General features: G+C 34.8%; 1 protein-coding gene across 1 annotated transcript; it reads right to left on the bottom strand.

Moving 5' to 3' along the window:
* Positions 1 to 220: 220 nt before the first annotated feature.
* On the bottom strand, positions 221 to 17,399 carry CDC16 (cell division cycle 16; the record flags this gene model as incomplete). Its single annotated transcript, XM_010074857.1, has 15 exons — positions 221 to 311; positions 897 to 1,032; positions 3,159 to 3,220; positions 4,969 to 5,032; positions 5,650 to 5,802; positions 6,530 to 6,655; positions 8,987 to 9,060; positions 9,746 to 9,795; positions 11,396 to 11,475; positions 13,159 to 13,292; positions 13,950 to 14,044; positions 14,696 to 14,855; positions 15,855 to 15,995; positions 16,749 to 16,787; positions 17,302 to 17,399. Coding segments are annotated over 15 exons (1,503 nt in total), but the record flags the coding sequence as incomplete, so codon positions are not given.
* Between the last annotated feature and the right edge of the window lie 166 nt (positions 17,400 to 17,565).

The following is a 17,565-nucleotide window of genomic DNA, read 5'->3' as shown; positions in this document are numbered from 1 at the left end:
ACCCAGACCATTCTATGATTCTATGAAAAAACAGTGGTCATCTACAATTACTGATAAGCTCTGACACATTTAGCCATTGAAGAAAAAAAAAAACCCAAACAGAAACATACTCTACTTTGTAAGTTAACTAGGTAATGGTAGGCAGTCTTTCCTGATGTAAGAATAAGACTCCTCTCAAAGGACTCTATGATTTTAAGAGTCACATAAGTTAAAGACTTACCAATGTAGGCTTCAGAATCACCAATATACATTTCTATACAATGACCAAGCATTGTGACTGAAAATGTGTCATCCCTCCTAAGACCAAGGGCCTATAAAAAAAAAGTATTCAGTAGCAAATAAAGGCATTTACATCATAAGTCCATGATGGTTCCGAGTTTGTTGTTTTGTTGTTTGACAATGCTATCAGAATATACTGATATACTTCACTCTAAAGCAAAACATTGCACAATAAAAACAATATAGTCATATGAACTGGCTGAAGTAGTAAGCAAAGCACAAAAACAAAACCAGAAAAGAACACATATACAGAATCATTCACAAATCATGAACGGTTAGATATGTTGCACTTATAGTGAAAGTTCTACTTCATGGCATAGGTTGGAAGTACTTTAAATCATTTCAGCTGCATGAGAAGTTTATGTACATAAAATGTATATGACAATTATGATGTTCAATTAATTTATAACAACAAAGGATCCTAGTACTAAGTTTCACAAAGTGGCCGTTTTTTACCTAATCAATAGAAAACTTAGGAACACTGGAAAAAAAATTAAGATTATAAAATAAACACAAATCAGGGGGCTGGATAAAATGCTAGTTCTCTGTTCCAAAACCAAAACAGAATGAAACAGTAAATAACAGACTGTGACCAGCACTTTAAGCGAGTTACATACCGTATGAAAATAGTCGATTGCACTTTCAAAATTGCCCATTAGACTATGTATGTAGCCAATAGCAGAGTAAGTAGAAGCATTTTGAGGAATTAGTACTAGAGCCTGGCGATGATATTCCAGTGCTTCTTCATATTTCCTGTCAGGGTTAAATACAGAAGATCTATTAACAAGCTTCAGGGTAAAAGGTGTTTCTATTGCGTTGTACTGGTATTTTTATTAGCTCAGTGGCACGCAATCCGCAAGAACTTAGAAATTATTGCTTCAGACTCTGAACATAATAGAATGTACAAAAGACTCACAGATATTCACAATTTTCTTCCTCAGTGTAATTGAGAAAATACTGTTCCCCTTAAGTAGCACAACAGCTGCCAGTAGCCACAACTAGGCTTCATTTGGAGATGATCTTAGCAATTTGATATGGTAAATTGCTTTAGATGTTTAATGCCGCTCATTGTAACATTAGCTTTCTTTCTGTAGCTTTCATTTTCCTCCTCAGGGGAGCAAAGGAGCAATGTAAGACTAAATCACTCATGGTTCAAAGTAAGAAAAGCTCTCTGGGCAGAAACCGAACAACCCTTAAGTGCTACATACCCTGGTACTTTTGTTACTTCCATTTTACTACCTTCTCTATCAGAAAAGAAGGTTTAAACTTATCCACAATTTCTTTCAGGTACCAGCCACCCTTTCTTTGAAAATTATCCATTAATTAGACTGCTTACTGCATTTTTATTTTATAAAACAAGGATTAAATGTACATTATGGCATTACTCTGAGAAATTAATTTGTCACATTTGACATCCTACTACCATTGCTACCTAAAAATAAAGATAGCAATTGGCTACTCAGAAGAAATCTTAATGTCTATTGTTATAATGAAGTTATGCAAACAGCAACTCATGAAGTTGTTAGAGGTCATTAAGTAACAACTGAGGCAGAAAAATGATGCAACTGTTTGCTAGCCGCACAAACCTTTCTCATTATTTGATTTTTATTTTCACTCATAGTATTTACCTGTTTAATTACCTATCACTGGATTTTAATCTGCTGCTTTTAAATTTCAAGCACATAATGCTAGTGAGTAGACATACATTCAGTAAGTTTTTTCATAATAGCAATAGCATGTATTATGAACACCAGTGAACTGGTTATTACAGAATTTTTAAAGTGGTCAAAGCATAGGTAGAGTTGCCTGAATTCTCAACTTGATTTTCTTGAAAGATGGTTTACAAGGATGTAGAAATACATTAGGTTAGCTTTCTGAACCTGAACAAATAATACAATGCTAGTGTTCCTATGTGTGATGTAAGCAATTACTAACTTATTGCAGAAATTAAAAAAAGACAAAAGGAACTGTAACTGAAACAAGTATTTGAAAAAAAACCCCTGCAATTATACTCATGAATAGATTCTAGCAGCAGTGCCTTTTGTTTGATCTTGGCAAAAGGGGTAACTATTATACATCCATATTTCATAATGAAAATGAAGACTAATTGGCAATTCAAGCACAAAGCAATGACTACCAAGGCCAAAGCAGAAGTACAACTTGTATCTACCATAATCATATTCTCATTAGCAGCTTTGAAACAAAAATTACAGTATACACCAACGGACAATTAACACCATGGCACTGAAAAAATAGATATCCTACCAATTAAAAAAAAGAAAACACTGGTTAAAATCGGATTAAGGTAATTAAAGAGAAAACATTTCTCTATGTTAAAACTGTTAAAGCTTACATATATACTTTGCACCTTCGTTTTTCTCTTCCTGGAATGGGAATAGGAAATGAAATATGAAAGAGTTTGTTCTCAAAAACCGTATTTTATTGTCACGTTAATGTCACTGAATATTTTCCCTCAATAAAAAAACATAAGCACTGAGCCAAGCAATTAATCGGCACAAAATCACCTTTATGTTCATTAAATCCATGGACTTAAGTATGGCAGGACTGAGACAGTAGCCAGTTAGAGTTCAGAGCCATGCAAGGATCTAAAAGCCTATGATCAAATTTCTGTCTATTAAGAATCAATAGTTAAGGAAAGGCTTTTATTTTAAGTACTTGAACTTGCGTGTAGCAAACTGACTAGAAGGGGTGATTAATGCATTTATGTTCACAAGCTGATTTAGGGAATCTTCTTCTTATACGGTGCTTCTACACTGCTCTCATGTGGTACATAATCTTGATATAAATGAGAATAGGCCTAGAGAAAACACATTTGTATAGTATTCCAGATAAATGTAGCTCCAGTGCTCTCTGCTTACTTGAGTTTTCTGCAGACATGTCCTAAGTTGTTCAGTAAAGGCTCCCACTTATCAACTGTTACCTGCAAAATAATGCAACAATTCAAATACCTGCAGCTTCGCAGATTGCAACTCAACCATCTACTTCAAAAAAAACCCAAAACAAACCATAAAAATGAACAAGGCAATTCATTCATTACCAAGAAAAATATCACAAGCATTTTCAATTATTTTCAAAACACATATTTAAGCTCAAAACATTTATTCAATAACTCATTTTTCTAGTATTACCATTCCCCAAACCTGATTAAATTTCTTTAAAGGGTCAGTGTCAGTAAAACTTGGAAGCAAACAAAAAAAAAATTGTTCTCTACTTAACCAAAAATCTCATCAAGTCTCTCAGCCTAGAAGCACTGAAGACCCCCCCCAATTAGGTGTTTGTAAAATAATCATAAATACTGAAGGTCTTTTCACTGTCTTCTCCATAGTCTAACTTCACCTGCTCTAAATAAATTAGCTCATTTACAAGACACACAGATGTCAGTGAGCCAACAAAATCCTTAAATGCTTTTTGGTGAAATTAAAAATAATTTGGATTTGATTGCATTATGAATTTGCGACTTACAACAACATAAGAGTATCTCCGTATCTCTAGTTATCTTATGCATTTCCCACTCTAGTTTTAAATTTCTGTTTGTGTGTTTGTGGACACATTGATATTTAGTACTTCTCAATAAACAAGAAAAATACTGCACGTAGAAGAATTTAGGCATATACATAAATTTAAGCCTGATCTACAAAGTCTGTGGCATTCGCATGAACAACAATACAGCTTTATCTAACACAGAACAACCCAATCTATGTATTGGTGAGCGTATAAATTGGCATCTGTGCAGTTTGTTTTAGTAAATGTGTGCCTTGTCCACAAGATTATAGTTCTTCCAGCGCTTTCTACTTCACAGGCTTATTGTGCTTTCATTATCTTGATAGGAGATGCTTTGTTAACAATTATAGCAGCATGAGGTGGTGCCCTCATTAACCACATTTAATCTAAAAATTGAGAAAACCTATCTTAAAATTCACAAGAACCCTGGCACAAGGTGGTACTGCTTTCATTAAGGCCTTTTAAGTTATTCTAGTCCAATGTGTTTCTTTAGACAAGATGATGACACACAAATAAAATAAACAGTACTACCAATAGGCACAAACTCCTTTGTGTGTTCCAGTGGTTGAGGAATGAAGGTTGTAATGGTTGATTTTGATTCACAAAAGCACCTGAGCTACGAGCACATTTCCTGACAAACTCTTTGCCAGGGATTATTTTGATTACTTTCAGGAAGTAAAATTAAGCAACTCTGGGACCATTCCCACACAGTGGCTCTATCTGACAGAAAGAAAACAAATCCATACCTACAGTATTATGTCCAAACAAAAGTGGAAGTCATTGAAGAAATGGCTAACACCTAAGATGGCAGAAAACCATCTTCACACCTATACCCACTTCCACTCTCAGGTCAAGAATCATTGGTCTACTAAGACCCAAGACTGAGAATAAGACGTGGATTCCACTCTCCAATCAATGCTTGATTTCTTTTAATTTAATATAGAAACATATTTTTTGCCTTTTCCAGTAGCACTGAAGATAACGTGATAATTTTCATCTAAAAACCCAACATACTCAACTACAAGTAGATGGTCTACATTTTAAAGTCAAATTTATATTGTATTGCTTCTATCTTAAAATAAGCACAACATATGTTGTCACAAGATATTACAGAATTTCCTGGAATTTGACATAGTAACGATTGTGCATGTTATTAGGAAAAAATACCTCATTTCCAATAGCTTTGATTTTTTCCAGTGCATCAAGAAACCACTTTTCTGCAGTTTTCCAGCTAAGAAAGCGAGGGGTGGGGGGGGAAGAAAAGTACATTAGTGAAGAATTTTCATTAGCAGTATGAGAGAACTATTACAAGGAACAGTTCTTTGACATTATTTTGTTGTATTAGTGAAATTAGATGTAAAAATGAGTAATTTACGATTTGCTGTATTTTGCATGTGCTCCTAAGAGCTAACAAGACAAAATTAAAAAAATCAGAAGCAGATCAAGAATATTCACTAAACAGTTATATCTGTTCAGTTTTTCTCAGAATATATTTGGAATGTCTTGAGCAGACAAAATGTTTTGCTGTACAAAATTTTATAGCACATGTGCACTTCTGTGCGCAGACAGATGCCTTTTCAAGGCATGCAACTACCCAAGGACAGGCACATACAAGATAATAATCTATTCCTGCATGTTCCTCAAGCATTAAATTCTTTCCTCATTCAATCTTAAACAACAAAGAACAATGTAGAAAGCAAGGCTTTAGGGTAAACGCCATCTAACTAGAACCAAAAGAAACTTCGTGTTCTCTAGTTCAATGTAAGTACTTTAGTAGATACATTGGCACATTACACTTCAGAATAATCCATGTTTAAGTTTGTATTTAATCACATTTTGCAAGCTTACTCTCCATTTTGAAATGCAACCACTCCAACTTCATGCATAACAAAAGGATCTTCAGGTGCAATGCTTAAAGCTTGGCTGAAAAACCTTTCAGCTAGCTTTGAATTGTTGGTCAAACCATATTCCAGTCCAATATAGAGCATCGGCAAATGACACCTGAAAAAAACCAAAAATGCACTTTATTAGGAATGATGTCACAAACTATAAAGAAATGCCTGTTTATGTCCATCCAAGTAAGAGATGATTTAAATGGTCTATTAACCTAGGTGACCCTTTAAAAGACCTTTACATCTGTGTTTGTTATTGACAAGAATTTGAACTCCAATATATAATTGTAACCTGCTCTGGCTGCTCTAGAATAACACATATTTTCTCAGTGCTTAAGTTAGTTCCAAGGTTTTTTCCCCCAAGTTTCCTTCATAGATTTACAAATAGAATATGGAAGAAGCAATAATTAAAGGGATTACATTTACCAATAAGTACAATCAAATACAGTAGTTTTATATGCAATATGACATGATTAGTCCACTACTCATTTTACAACCTTCTCCACAGCACGAAACAGCTGTTCAAGATATTACTATACAGGAGTTTATGAGCTGGTATAACAAACATGATTCACAAATTTCAGAGAAATTTCAGGTAGAACATAGATTACCTAAATATAAATTTTGACTTTAGAACTTATAAAATCACAATAGTAATCACAAATAATGCAGTTAAATGCAGAAAATGAAATTATTTGGAGTTTTTTTATTTCCTTTGTTCTCTACCAGATAATTGTTGGAAATGTATTCCTACTGTTTAAAGGGACATAGGTCAATATTCTATATTATTTATGGATTAATTTTATTTTTTCTTAATATGACATTTTTTGACATACCCTTTCATGAGCTGTGCAGCTGTGAAGTATGCAGCCATTGCCTGGTCATGCTCACTCTCAACTGCAAATGAATGTCCATATGCTATCCACGCAGGTCCGCAGGTTCTCTCAAGTGTAGTAGCTTTACTAAAAACGAGCAAATCACAAGCAAACACATCTGAAATTAAATTTAATCTGCTTCAGATGACTGCTTACATAGCAATGCAGTGCCACATAGGTATCTAGTAAAATGATAATCTGTGATAAACAAAGTTAATTCTAAAAGTTCAACGAACTATTAGTACTTAAAAGTATCACATATTTTCAAGAATTCATTGTATTATTTCCGTTGCTGTTTTTTTTTTTCAGGAATTATTTGATATTACCAAACTTAAACAACTATATAATAGGTGAATTGGGCAAAATACAGAAAACATTAGTAGTGACTTATAATATATTACAAAATTTTAGCTATACAATTCAAAATAAATATATTCTACCACATGTAAGTTTCATAACCAGGATATGAAAATACCAAATGAACACTTGGATTGAACTGTGTGTAGAAGTGTTGCCATATAATTATACTGCCTTTAAGACCGGAATATTTATTTGGCACATCGCAGACAGTTGCCATGCACCAGAGGAGTATACAAAATGTCATTCGAGTCCTGAACTGAAGGCTGCAACCTGAGCATCAAGAGTGCAACCTGTAGTCTTTACAGAATGATGGACTTGACAGGAACATTAGAAAGCTCTGTAAGTTATTTTCTCAGTCTGAAGGCAAGGGCATTCATAATGAAACAGCTGATGACAGATTTGAGCAATCATTTCTTAAAAGCTTCTGCCATGGAGATCCTACATATTCCACAAGTAATGTATTCTATTTCTTAACTATCCTTAAACACTTAATTTTTTCCTAGCATTTAATCTAAATCTTGTTCATCACAGTTGAACTCATTATTTCTTATCACAGATCCTAAAGAACAGTTTGTTCTCTGTGTCTTGGGACAAACCTTTACATGTTTGAACGTTTGTATCTTCCCACCCTACATCCTACACAGCTTCAATCACTCCCAAAAAACTTTCCTCATTGGTCATATTCTCCAGAATGACTGTTTACTGCCTTCTCTTGAATTCAATTCAAATGTCTTACATCCATGTTGAGTTCTCTGCACATGTTGACTTGTCAACAGCGACACATCACAATACAGCTTCATTATTGTTATAAAAAATGGATTATGTTCTACCACAAATATTGTTTTGTGGTAGAGGTAAACAGATGAGGTAAGCCCTTTTGCAAGATGTGAAGGATGCAGATAGCTCCTTCTGGAGCAGACAGAATGATACCTCCCTTACATTCCCAGGCAATGCCCAGCTGTCCCTTCTACCCTGTTCAGCACACTCCACCATGACGTCCTGTGACTCCAAAACAATTATATGAGAGTTTGTGTTTTTATCAATGGTACCTCCAGATCCTTTTCTAAAAATCACTGTCTAGCCCACAGTTGTCCCTAGACTTGTAGTTGTGCAGTACCACTCTTCTCCAAGACATTTGGGCATCTTGTTACTATGTCACTTTTACCTGGCCTTTTCTACTCTTTGCCAGAACTACCCTGAATTCTGATTTTTTTTTTTTTTTTTAACCTAATACATCTAGAGACCCTTTCTGGCTAGGGATGCTTGCAGATTTAATAAAGGTGTTCTTTACTTCACCACCAAAACCATCTATGTCACTCAGGACAGCTTCTCAAAGAATTTCACACTGGTACCTGTCAGGAATTTAAATAGTTTACTCATAATAACCAGGCATTTAAACAGTGTAAATTACTAACCCATCTTTACACATATTGTCTATAAAGGTCTCGAGAAGAAAAACGGAAGTATTACAGGTTGATTTAAGCCTTCTCAGTTAAGCTTACAGCATCAAAACAAATGTCCTACTTCACAGAAAGGTCCTGGTTCCCCAGTGCTGGTATCAATACACATACAGAGGACCTACAGGAAAGAGGACTGGGCTGGCTAACCAACCTATTAAGTCCAAGGCTGTTTGTGCAAAGAAAGAACAAGACAGCCAAATGTCAGAGTTTTCTATCTATCTCCTTCCCTTAAGGTATGAAACCTGGACCTGGGAGAACGCCTGAGTGTCCTTAAACTAAGAACTGAGGCTTGATTACCCAGCTGTAGTTAGCTCAGCAGCATGAGCGATGCAGGGACTCCACCTGCCCACGACAGGAAGATGACTGCCAAAAGAGATTCCACGTAAGTCTGTGTGTAATTTTTAAAGTATCTAGATGGCTGAGGTCTAAATTGCTACACCAAAAAAAGGTGTCAACAAAAGGAATATTTTCATAGTAACCAGTTTATCAAGGCTTCTGTTTACTTTATAAGCTTACAAACAACTGTGAACATTAAATATTGATTTAGCAAGTAAGCAACAGATTCACTAAGGAAAACTGGAAAAAAAAAAAGCTTTACCTGAGATATCTTCTGGCATGTTCATTTTTGTGGCCAACCATGAGATAGTAGCATCCTACTGCAAACCATGATACCTACACATTAAAATCAAAATAGAGTATTATTAGATACATCACACTGATTTTAGTGAAATATCACCATAGGTGATGCAAAGCAGAGGAACAGATTATAAATATAGAAGTCAGGAACATCTGCACTGAAATCACAGTCAGCTTTTCGAATTATTTGATGTTACAGACAACCCAGAACTTCTGACATGTACACCTCTAACTGGGTTTGTTCAGCCTCATGAAGAGAGAGCTAAGTGTAAAGCTCATTGCTGTCTTCAACTATCTAACAGTAGGGAACACGGAAGACAGAGACAGACTCTTCTCAGAGGTGCAGTGACAGGACGGGAGGCAACGGGTACAAGTTGCAACATGGGAAATTCAGGCTGAGTAAAGGAAAACAATTTTCACGACAAAGGTGATGAAACATTGGAAAAGGATGCCCAGAGAGGCATACAGTTGTTCCATTTGCTTTCAATTATTATTCAAAGTGAATACCTCACATTATTTTACAGGTACTTTGTTTTAAAAAAAAAAAACACCTTGGTACAAGAAAATTACAATGCATAGAAAATAAAATGAGTTAACCATTTTTACTAGCTACATCCAGAAATTGATCTTTAATTCTATTGCTCAAACTGACTACTACATTACAACTTTTATGTGCTTTCACCTAGTAAAAACTATCTGGTAATGAAGGCTTAGAACTTACAGGATTATTTGGGTACAAGTCCACCAGTTTGTGAGAAAGATAGAAAAGCTCTACATAGTGGGAAGAAACAAGAAAAGAAAATTAAAATGTGCATGCTAAAACATTAAGGTGTTTCAAGCCCTTTAACCTTCTATAAAAAATATCCAGAACGTCTAACGTTATTAATGCACCAGGGAACAAAAGTGCTTTCTGTTTAGTGGTAATGCTTCAAACTGCTTCTAAATAGATTTTGTTTTGCAATTAACTAAAAAAAACCAACAAACCCAAAACCAAAACACCAAACCCAAACGCATAAGTCTTCACAACATATAAATAAGCAGCTATACATCCTAGCCTTTAAGAATTCAGCAACAACTTGGGTCATTAACATACATTATAATAAATGCCTGTAGTATTAGACTTCAGTGTATCTTGTCAAGGTAAAACACTATTGAACCTCCTATACCTAAAATGTATGACATACTGGATACATCAAATTCAAAGTAGAGTCCTGTGCATTAATATGCTGAAAATAAGACAAAACCAAATATGATTATATTATTTGGATTACTTTTCTAATAAAAAGAATAATTCTAGTTATTAGAAAAACTTACGGATTTTCTAATAACAGCAGAAGTAATCAGATATAGGATAACAATTCTATTGCCTATGCAATTTCAAAAGAAATAGCATTGCAGTACATAAAATTTCTATTTCTTCACAGTACAGTGCTCTCAAATTGATGAGTTTGTCCTGGGGTACTTTTGCATCAATTCTTGGCTTCAGACAAATGAAATATGAAAACTGGTTTACAAAATATCAACTTATTTACAAAATGCATCTCAAGGAAGACTTAGAAGAAAAATCACAGTACTGTCCACATTTTCAGATGTAGTTAACTGTAAAGTAACTGAAAAGTACATTTACTAAACATTGACAAGCACTAGTACACCTAAGGACCTATTTGCTTACGTACAACGCAGCATCCTTTGAGAGACTGCAAATCACGAGAGCTCCTTATTCTATTTTCCAATTGTCTTTAAAGACATTCGAGCTCCTCATTTGCTTTAGATACTTACATGCAGTCTGACATGAGAAAAAGCCATCCCAGCTGCAAGTAAGCTACTAATGTAATTTCAACAAAGGTCCTGCATGATTATTAACTTGTTTGAACTAAGAGGCCTTCACAACAGCAAAGGCAAGGAGAGTCTAGACTTTTTTCTAATACGGAAAAAGGGTGTCCACCTAAGCATACACACTGCTTAAGAGTTCCTTCTAGTTTTAATTAATATATTTTATTTTTTTGTTGAGCAGAAAAAGTATACCTACATATTCTATGAATATCACCTTAAAACAGAAATCAAACAACAGAAATTAAGCAGTGTAGCTCACTAACTTTCTGGCTACATAACCTAGTGGGTTAAAAGACAGTGATACTCATAATCATGTATGAATAAAGACTTCTTGCAAAACTACTTCCTGCCCTGCTGCTGTCAGCTCTGAAACTCCCTTATTTTCCAGTTACCACCGTTTTCTTGAAACTGCAGGCAAGAGGAAAAATATGTGTAATTTTTTAAATGGTATATAAGGGAGTTTGACATCCTTAATTATTTTTTAAAACTGAAGTGTTACAATCTTTTTTTCACTAATATTAAACGTTGTGTTTCTTACCATTTGCTTTATTAAGCTCCACAAGTGTCCCTATATGCACAGGTAAACAATTTGCATGGAAAGGATCTTTTTCCATCACTCTAAAAAAAAAAAAAAAAAATCTGCAATGCACATTTCAAAAATTTTAATGTGTTACAAAAAAGCTGCTTTTATAGTGCGTAATGTTTCAGTTAATTACAACTTCAGGCAATGGAAAACTATTTGTGACTAGAGGGTAACTACTAACAGCACAATAAATGATATCCTAAGACCAGAAAAATAACTATTACTGTAGCTTAACAGAAGAGGATAACAGTAAATTCTTGCAAGCTGAATATACAATTAGAAAAACAGAATACAATGCACATGTTTTTGCAAGTCACTTCAAATTTAACCAGCAAACAGCAAGCAACAACATTTCTGTTAATCTTTTCCATATGTTTGACAGCAGCTTTCAAGCAACAGTCCTCAGCTTTCTGAGCTTAACAATAAGCAGTATGCCTTAGAAAAATATTTAGCTCAGTTTTAAATTTTTACTTCCTGCAGCATTTGGAAACAGAAGATAGTCTCACAGACAACAGACTGCATGCAGGACACAGCTTCTACACGTTCCCTTTTTGTAAACATTGGGATTTGGTAAATGAAGCAGGGAAAAAAAGATGTCCTGAAATAACTATTCACAGAATCTCTTAAATCAGAAGTACATTATGACTCCATTCTCTGGGAAGTACATCCTGAAATAGTTAAAAGTTTAGTTGGCATTTTTAAATAGTTCTAAGTATTTCAAGTGAAAAGCATAAAAGAACATAAAAACAAGTACATTAAATGCTCTCTTGAAGAGAGTCTAAAACTTTGGAGCTATATGGACTTGCCAGACTCATTTCCAAGCTCTAGTATCTGTGACAGTCTCATCCTTAGGAGATACTTACTCCCACCATTTTCTGCTAAACAAGGTGTGGCAATTAGGTTTCAGAAATAAAGATGCAATAATATAATTGCATTGACTTAATTGGTGTAAGGTATTTCAACAGGATCATCATTTTACTCAGATGTTCAAATTCACCCTATCAGCATTCTCTACACCTTCTCCAAAATCTTGCATGTACTGGGTTCCATGGGATATTCTACACAGTAATGGCTTGCTTCAGCTAAGAAAATACTGTACTATAAGAAAAACAAAACCATTTCCCTCTTATACTACTAATATTCTGAAACTATGCAGTATATACACAAAAATAGTTTTCTTAAAAAGGTAGTTGTCAGAACCAGCAGAAAAAAAGTTTCACAACCATGTGTTCAGATTTACAGTAGTTGAGAAGCAATCTATGTTTTTGTTCTGACAACCGAGCAGCAGTGTATGCCTGGACTGCGTAACAACTGAGACACAATACTTGGTGCATCAAAATTAACATAGCTTTTAATCAGCTAGAGAAATTTTACTTCCTAACTGACCAACTGATCCAAACCTGTTTGTTCTGAAGGCCAAACAAGAGGTAAGTAGAGAACACACAAAACTGAAGGCAGCAGTGTAAGGAAGAGGATGGATGAAAGGAAGTGCCACACAGTGCTGATTAACTGGAGTTTTGCTTTGGATACTTCTACTGTGTATCATAAAAGTGATGTGTCTTGCCAGACACAAGCTACACATTTTAAATACCTGAAACTCTGTATCAAATTGATATGTATGTCCATGCATTGAACGATGATATTAACTGTAAGTCCAGGCACAATTATTATACTACACCACATCAGAACAAACACTCAATGTTGCTTTGCATACTTACGCAGAAGTAAGCTTGTAACACATTTTGAAATCACAGTTATAATAATGTCTTTCAGCTAAGGATACTACCACATCCAGGTTTTCCTGAAGACCATCTACTGATTCAGGAATCAGTGTTTCACTGGGTTTATTATACTGAAAGACAAAAGAAACAACATGTGAATCAAATAAAAAATCAGATGGTAATTATATATAATATCCTTTTATATGGATATTAATATTTTTAGTTCTAAAAGAATATTCAAGTATTAAGCTTAAAATTCTCAGTTTTAAACTGAAAGTCCATAAAACATGTATTTGGTAAAATGTTTCTTTATAATGTACTTAAAAGCTCATTTAGAACATGAAAGATGCTTGCCAGTGTCAACATTTTAACTGTAGGTTGTAGAAATTAATACTGAGCAATATATAGTTGGCTTTCAGTGCTCTCAAATTATCTTTAGAAAAAATAGTCTGGAATAACGTTGTTGTACCCTAATATTTTCAAGTAACTGACATTTTACCTACATTATTAATGTTCTTTTTCCCCACCTAGAAGTTTCTCAAGAAATGAAGCTAAGAAAAAAAGCATCAGAATTTCAAGTTGTCACCACACCACAAAATAAGTTTACACAAAACTATTTTACTACCCCCATAAAGTGATAACTGCTGCATCATAAATTTCAAAATAAACAAAACTACAAAGCCCTTATTTATTCCAATGTTCAGAATAAATGTAATTTGAGAAAATTTACACCTGAAGTCAAGACTTTCAATCAATTCTCCAGCTTTCTAGTCAGCTTTGGGGTTTACCTTTTTCAATTTATTCTCAAACAAAAAGTGAAGCAGTTCTTGCTCTTCTTCTGTACATTGTCTACTAAGAGGTAGAGACTCAAGAAGTTCTTTTTCTATGTGAATTAAAAAAAAAAAAAGGTCATGTTACAGAAGAAATAGCAAGATCCAACATTAAGAACCTAGAGATGCAAAGAATTTTATGATGCTCATCCCGAAACTACAAGGAAGAAAAAACAGTACAGATATGCTAAAGCAGATAATACTACTAATTATGGAAATTAATGACTGAATTCTTATTTTTCCTTCTACACTTTTAAACAAAATTTAATAAACATGACATAACACACCACTATTTTTCTTTACTTTACATGTCAAATTTGACCATTCAGAATGCTATCTTAAGCAATGCCTACTATAACTAAGCTAACACCAGGAGGGTTTGGTGGATTCAAAGCCTGGGAAGTTGAGATCACAGGAAAAACATTGTTTAACATGGGCAAAGAGCATGGGAGCTGCTGGAGCTAACAAACAGGACAGCTGGGGTTACTCTGTTTCTTTTAATTCTTCGTGCTGCAAGACTGAAAAAAAAAGCTCAAACATAAACTTGACCAGATTACACTTTTCACTCATTTCATACATGTTTTCTATTCTTAACATTTTCAAGTCTGTTACTTGTAGTATTGCTTTAATTTTTATCCAGGAAAGAGGTATATTGAGAAAGCAGATAAATTTTACTTGTATTTGAGAAATACTGCTATCCAAACCTTCTTGTGCTGTCAGCATATGGTGCGACGTTAAAAGATCAAATGCTTCAAAGCAGTAAACATCAAGCTTCAAGGCCTCTTTGTAGCTGTATGTTGCTAGGGTTCTATTATCCAAAGCATCATAAATCTTCCCTCGCAAAAGGCATATAGAACTCTTGATCTGGTGGAAAAGCAGGGCTGGAGGTCAAAGACTGAATCAATGTTTGCAATTTGGTTTTGAACACAAATCAAATGGGCTCCCTGAAAAGTAAAAAGCATTTCATGTATGATGGAACCTGATTTTCTAGTGCTGTCTTTTAACAAAATATTCTTTCTCCTATCTTAAAAAAAAAAATTAAAAAATCAAATGAATGCTCTATCAGGTTATCTGCTGCCAAATGAACACATGCTTGAAATAAGTAGAGAGAGGACAGGGTTTATCTTTTCCAGCTCTCTGATATTGAGGTCTAAGCTATTTCTACTAAATTCCCTTCATATTCAATATAGGGAAATCGTCACTTCAAAAGGCGATTCACTTCTTTCTCGACTATTAAACTGCATACTTCAGGCAAGACAAGAATGACCACAGCAGAGATGAAAAAGGCCAAATCAATGGACTCAACTACTTTGAGCAGAAAAAATATATCCTTGTTTTCAAACCAAAACACAGATGTTTCAGAAATAGAAACAGTGAAAGATCATTATTACCATAGTTAAAGTTCTGACAAAATGTCTAATAACTAAAACTCTCTAGATGGCTGTTCAGTTCAGTCAGAAAGCCACAGAAGTGTCAGCAAGTTACTCTGAAAAAGTTAACAAATTACACACCTATGCCGTTGGACTAACCAGACAGACCAACTCCCTCAGGAGCCCACACACTAGAAAGAGTATAGCTGCATTAACAACTAATAAGCCCCAGGACTCTGCTAAAGTGCTCAGAGATCAGTCATTCTTACTTTGGAACTAGTGCCTGTGCAAACTACCCAAATTAAGTTTGAAATAGCTACATTCCTAGAGAGGAGTTTGATTTGAAATTTCTTGCAGCAGTATCTACTTCCGTAGTTCTCTCCTTTGGCAAACCAAACCCATCCTCACATTAGTGAACTGTAAAATCACTTTCTGGCTTCACACATTTTTTTTTCTCAGTTATAAAAATATTTGTTTAAAAAATGTCACTCACAGAGGATTGTGACATCTCCCAGTCTGTGGCAGAGTCTTTCAATCCACTTTCATCCTTCAAGTACTTTTCAAAAAGTCGTTTGTTGATTGGCTCTTCCATATCAAGAATATCCAGGGCCTGCTGATGTTCTTTCGCAGCATACTAGCCAACCGTGCGCATGTAAAAAACAAGGTTGGGATTTGAAACATCTGTACATAAAGCACCAATAAACACAGCATCACATTTCAAAAGTACAGATTGTATCAACCACTGCTTATCAGCAGGTTTTTCATGCATGCGTAGTCTTATTTGGACACATGTCATGTTACAATTGCAGTCAACTATTTTACTAGTCATTGATAACATGCAAAAAATAAAGTTAAGGCCTACTGAAAAATCTATTATTCAGCATTACACAATCACAGAAGCAGATATGCTTCTAAAATAGTTAATACAGGTTTTAATACAGCACAATCATCGTATTCTATAAGCAGCACAATGTGTTTCAAATTTCTATATTTAATCTACCAGCTGATTCAGTTGTCCTGTGAAAGCTGCTAACTGTATTTATACAACCATAAACCACATCTCCTCTGGTCAGACTACAACCAATTAAAAATGTAAACATGAAGACATGAGACAAAAATTGTTTACAGTTTTTCCCCACAAAATATTAGAGGACTATTTTCTTTCCTGGAAAAAAAAGGTCAGTTGGATTTCTTCAGAATAATACCACAATAGATATTCTGGCGACCATGCTAAAGGTTAAAGAATAAAATCAACTGTCACAAAATTTAAACTTGTTATTCTAGTGAACATAGACATCTACATTGCCTGTCAGGTACCTAATCTTCCCAATATGCATCTTTTATTTAGTTTGGTTTGTTTACAATAGAGGTTAAAACGTGTACTCACATGACATCTAGCTGCAAGGTAGCGACATGCTTCATATAACTGAAAGAGAAGTTTCATAAATATTAGTTATAAAGAGAAAGCATGTTCACTTACACTGCTAGACTCCATTTTGCTCTCTCCTTTTTCAGCTGTAAGGCTTCTTCATCCCTTTCACCTCCAAAAATCTTTCCTGACCAAAATTACTAAGTCTGTAACACTTTCTCTACTACTAAACACTCAAAAGACATTTGCTTCACTCTCGCCTTCACCACTCACTAGCAGAGCAGAAGGACAATTAAAGCAACTACACCCGAAGTGGCACTTCACCTTCCTGTACCTGCTACAGTTATAGGTATGTGGGCCCCTTCTTTTTTCTGTAGCCCTACCTGGGGACAACAGTTTCAACCCGGCCAATTGAATACAGGGCTATACTTGGTTCAGATAAACTACATCATGCAGGTTTTTCAATTACTTTTCCCATAAACCTTATCCTCTGATGGTGAAGAAGTCACCATGGTTAGCAGCAAAGGTCTAAAAGTGGAACAGTAGTAAGCCTTTGACTAAAATGACTTACCTTATCTAGCTTACGCGATCGAAGGGCATGTGCTGCCCTATGATACTGAGCTGTTAGGTAAAGACACTGGGCCAACCAGTAGATATCTTGGGGTTCCTCTAAAAGAAAAGAACAAATTATAAACCATTAACTTATAATATATCTTTAAATACTTTCATATAGAATATTTACTTTTGCTTCACCAGAAAAGTATTTTTCCCCTATTCTAGCATCATCAACGACTTGGATGAGGGAAAAGAGTGCACCCTCAGCAAGTTTGCTGGT

Source organism: Pterocles gutturalis, unplaced genomic scaffold (assembly GCF_000699245.1).
Source record: "Pterocles gutturalis isolate BGI_N339 unplaced genomic scaffold, ASM69924v1 scaffold47817, whole genome shotgun sequence".
Lineage (NCBI taxonomy): Eukaryota > Metazoa > Chordata > Aves > Pterocliformes > Pteroclidae > Pterocles > Pterocles gutturalis.
This window is presented reverse-complemented; position numbering and strand designations above follow the sequence as displayed.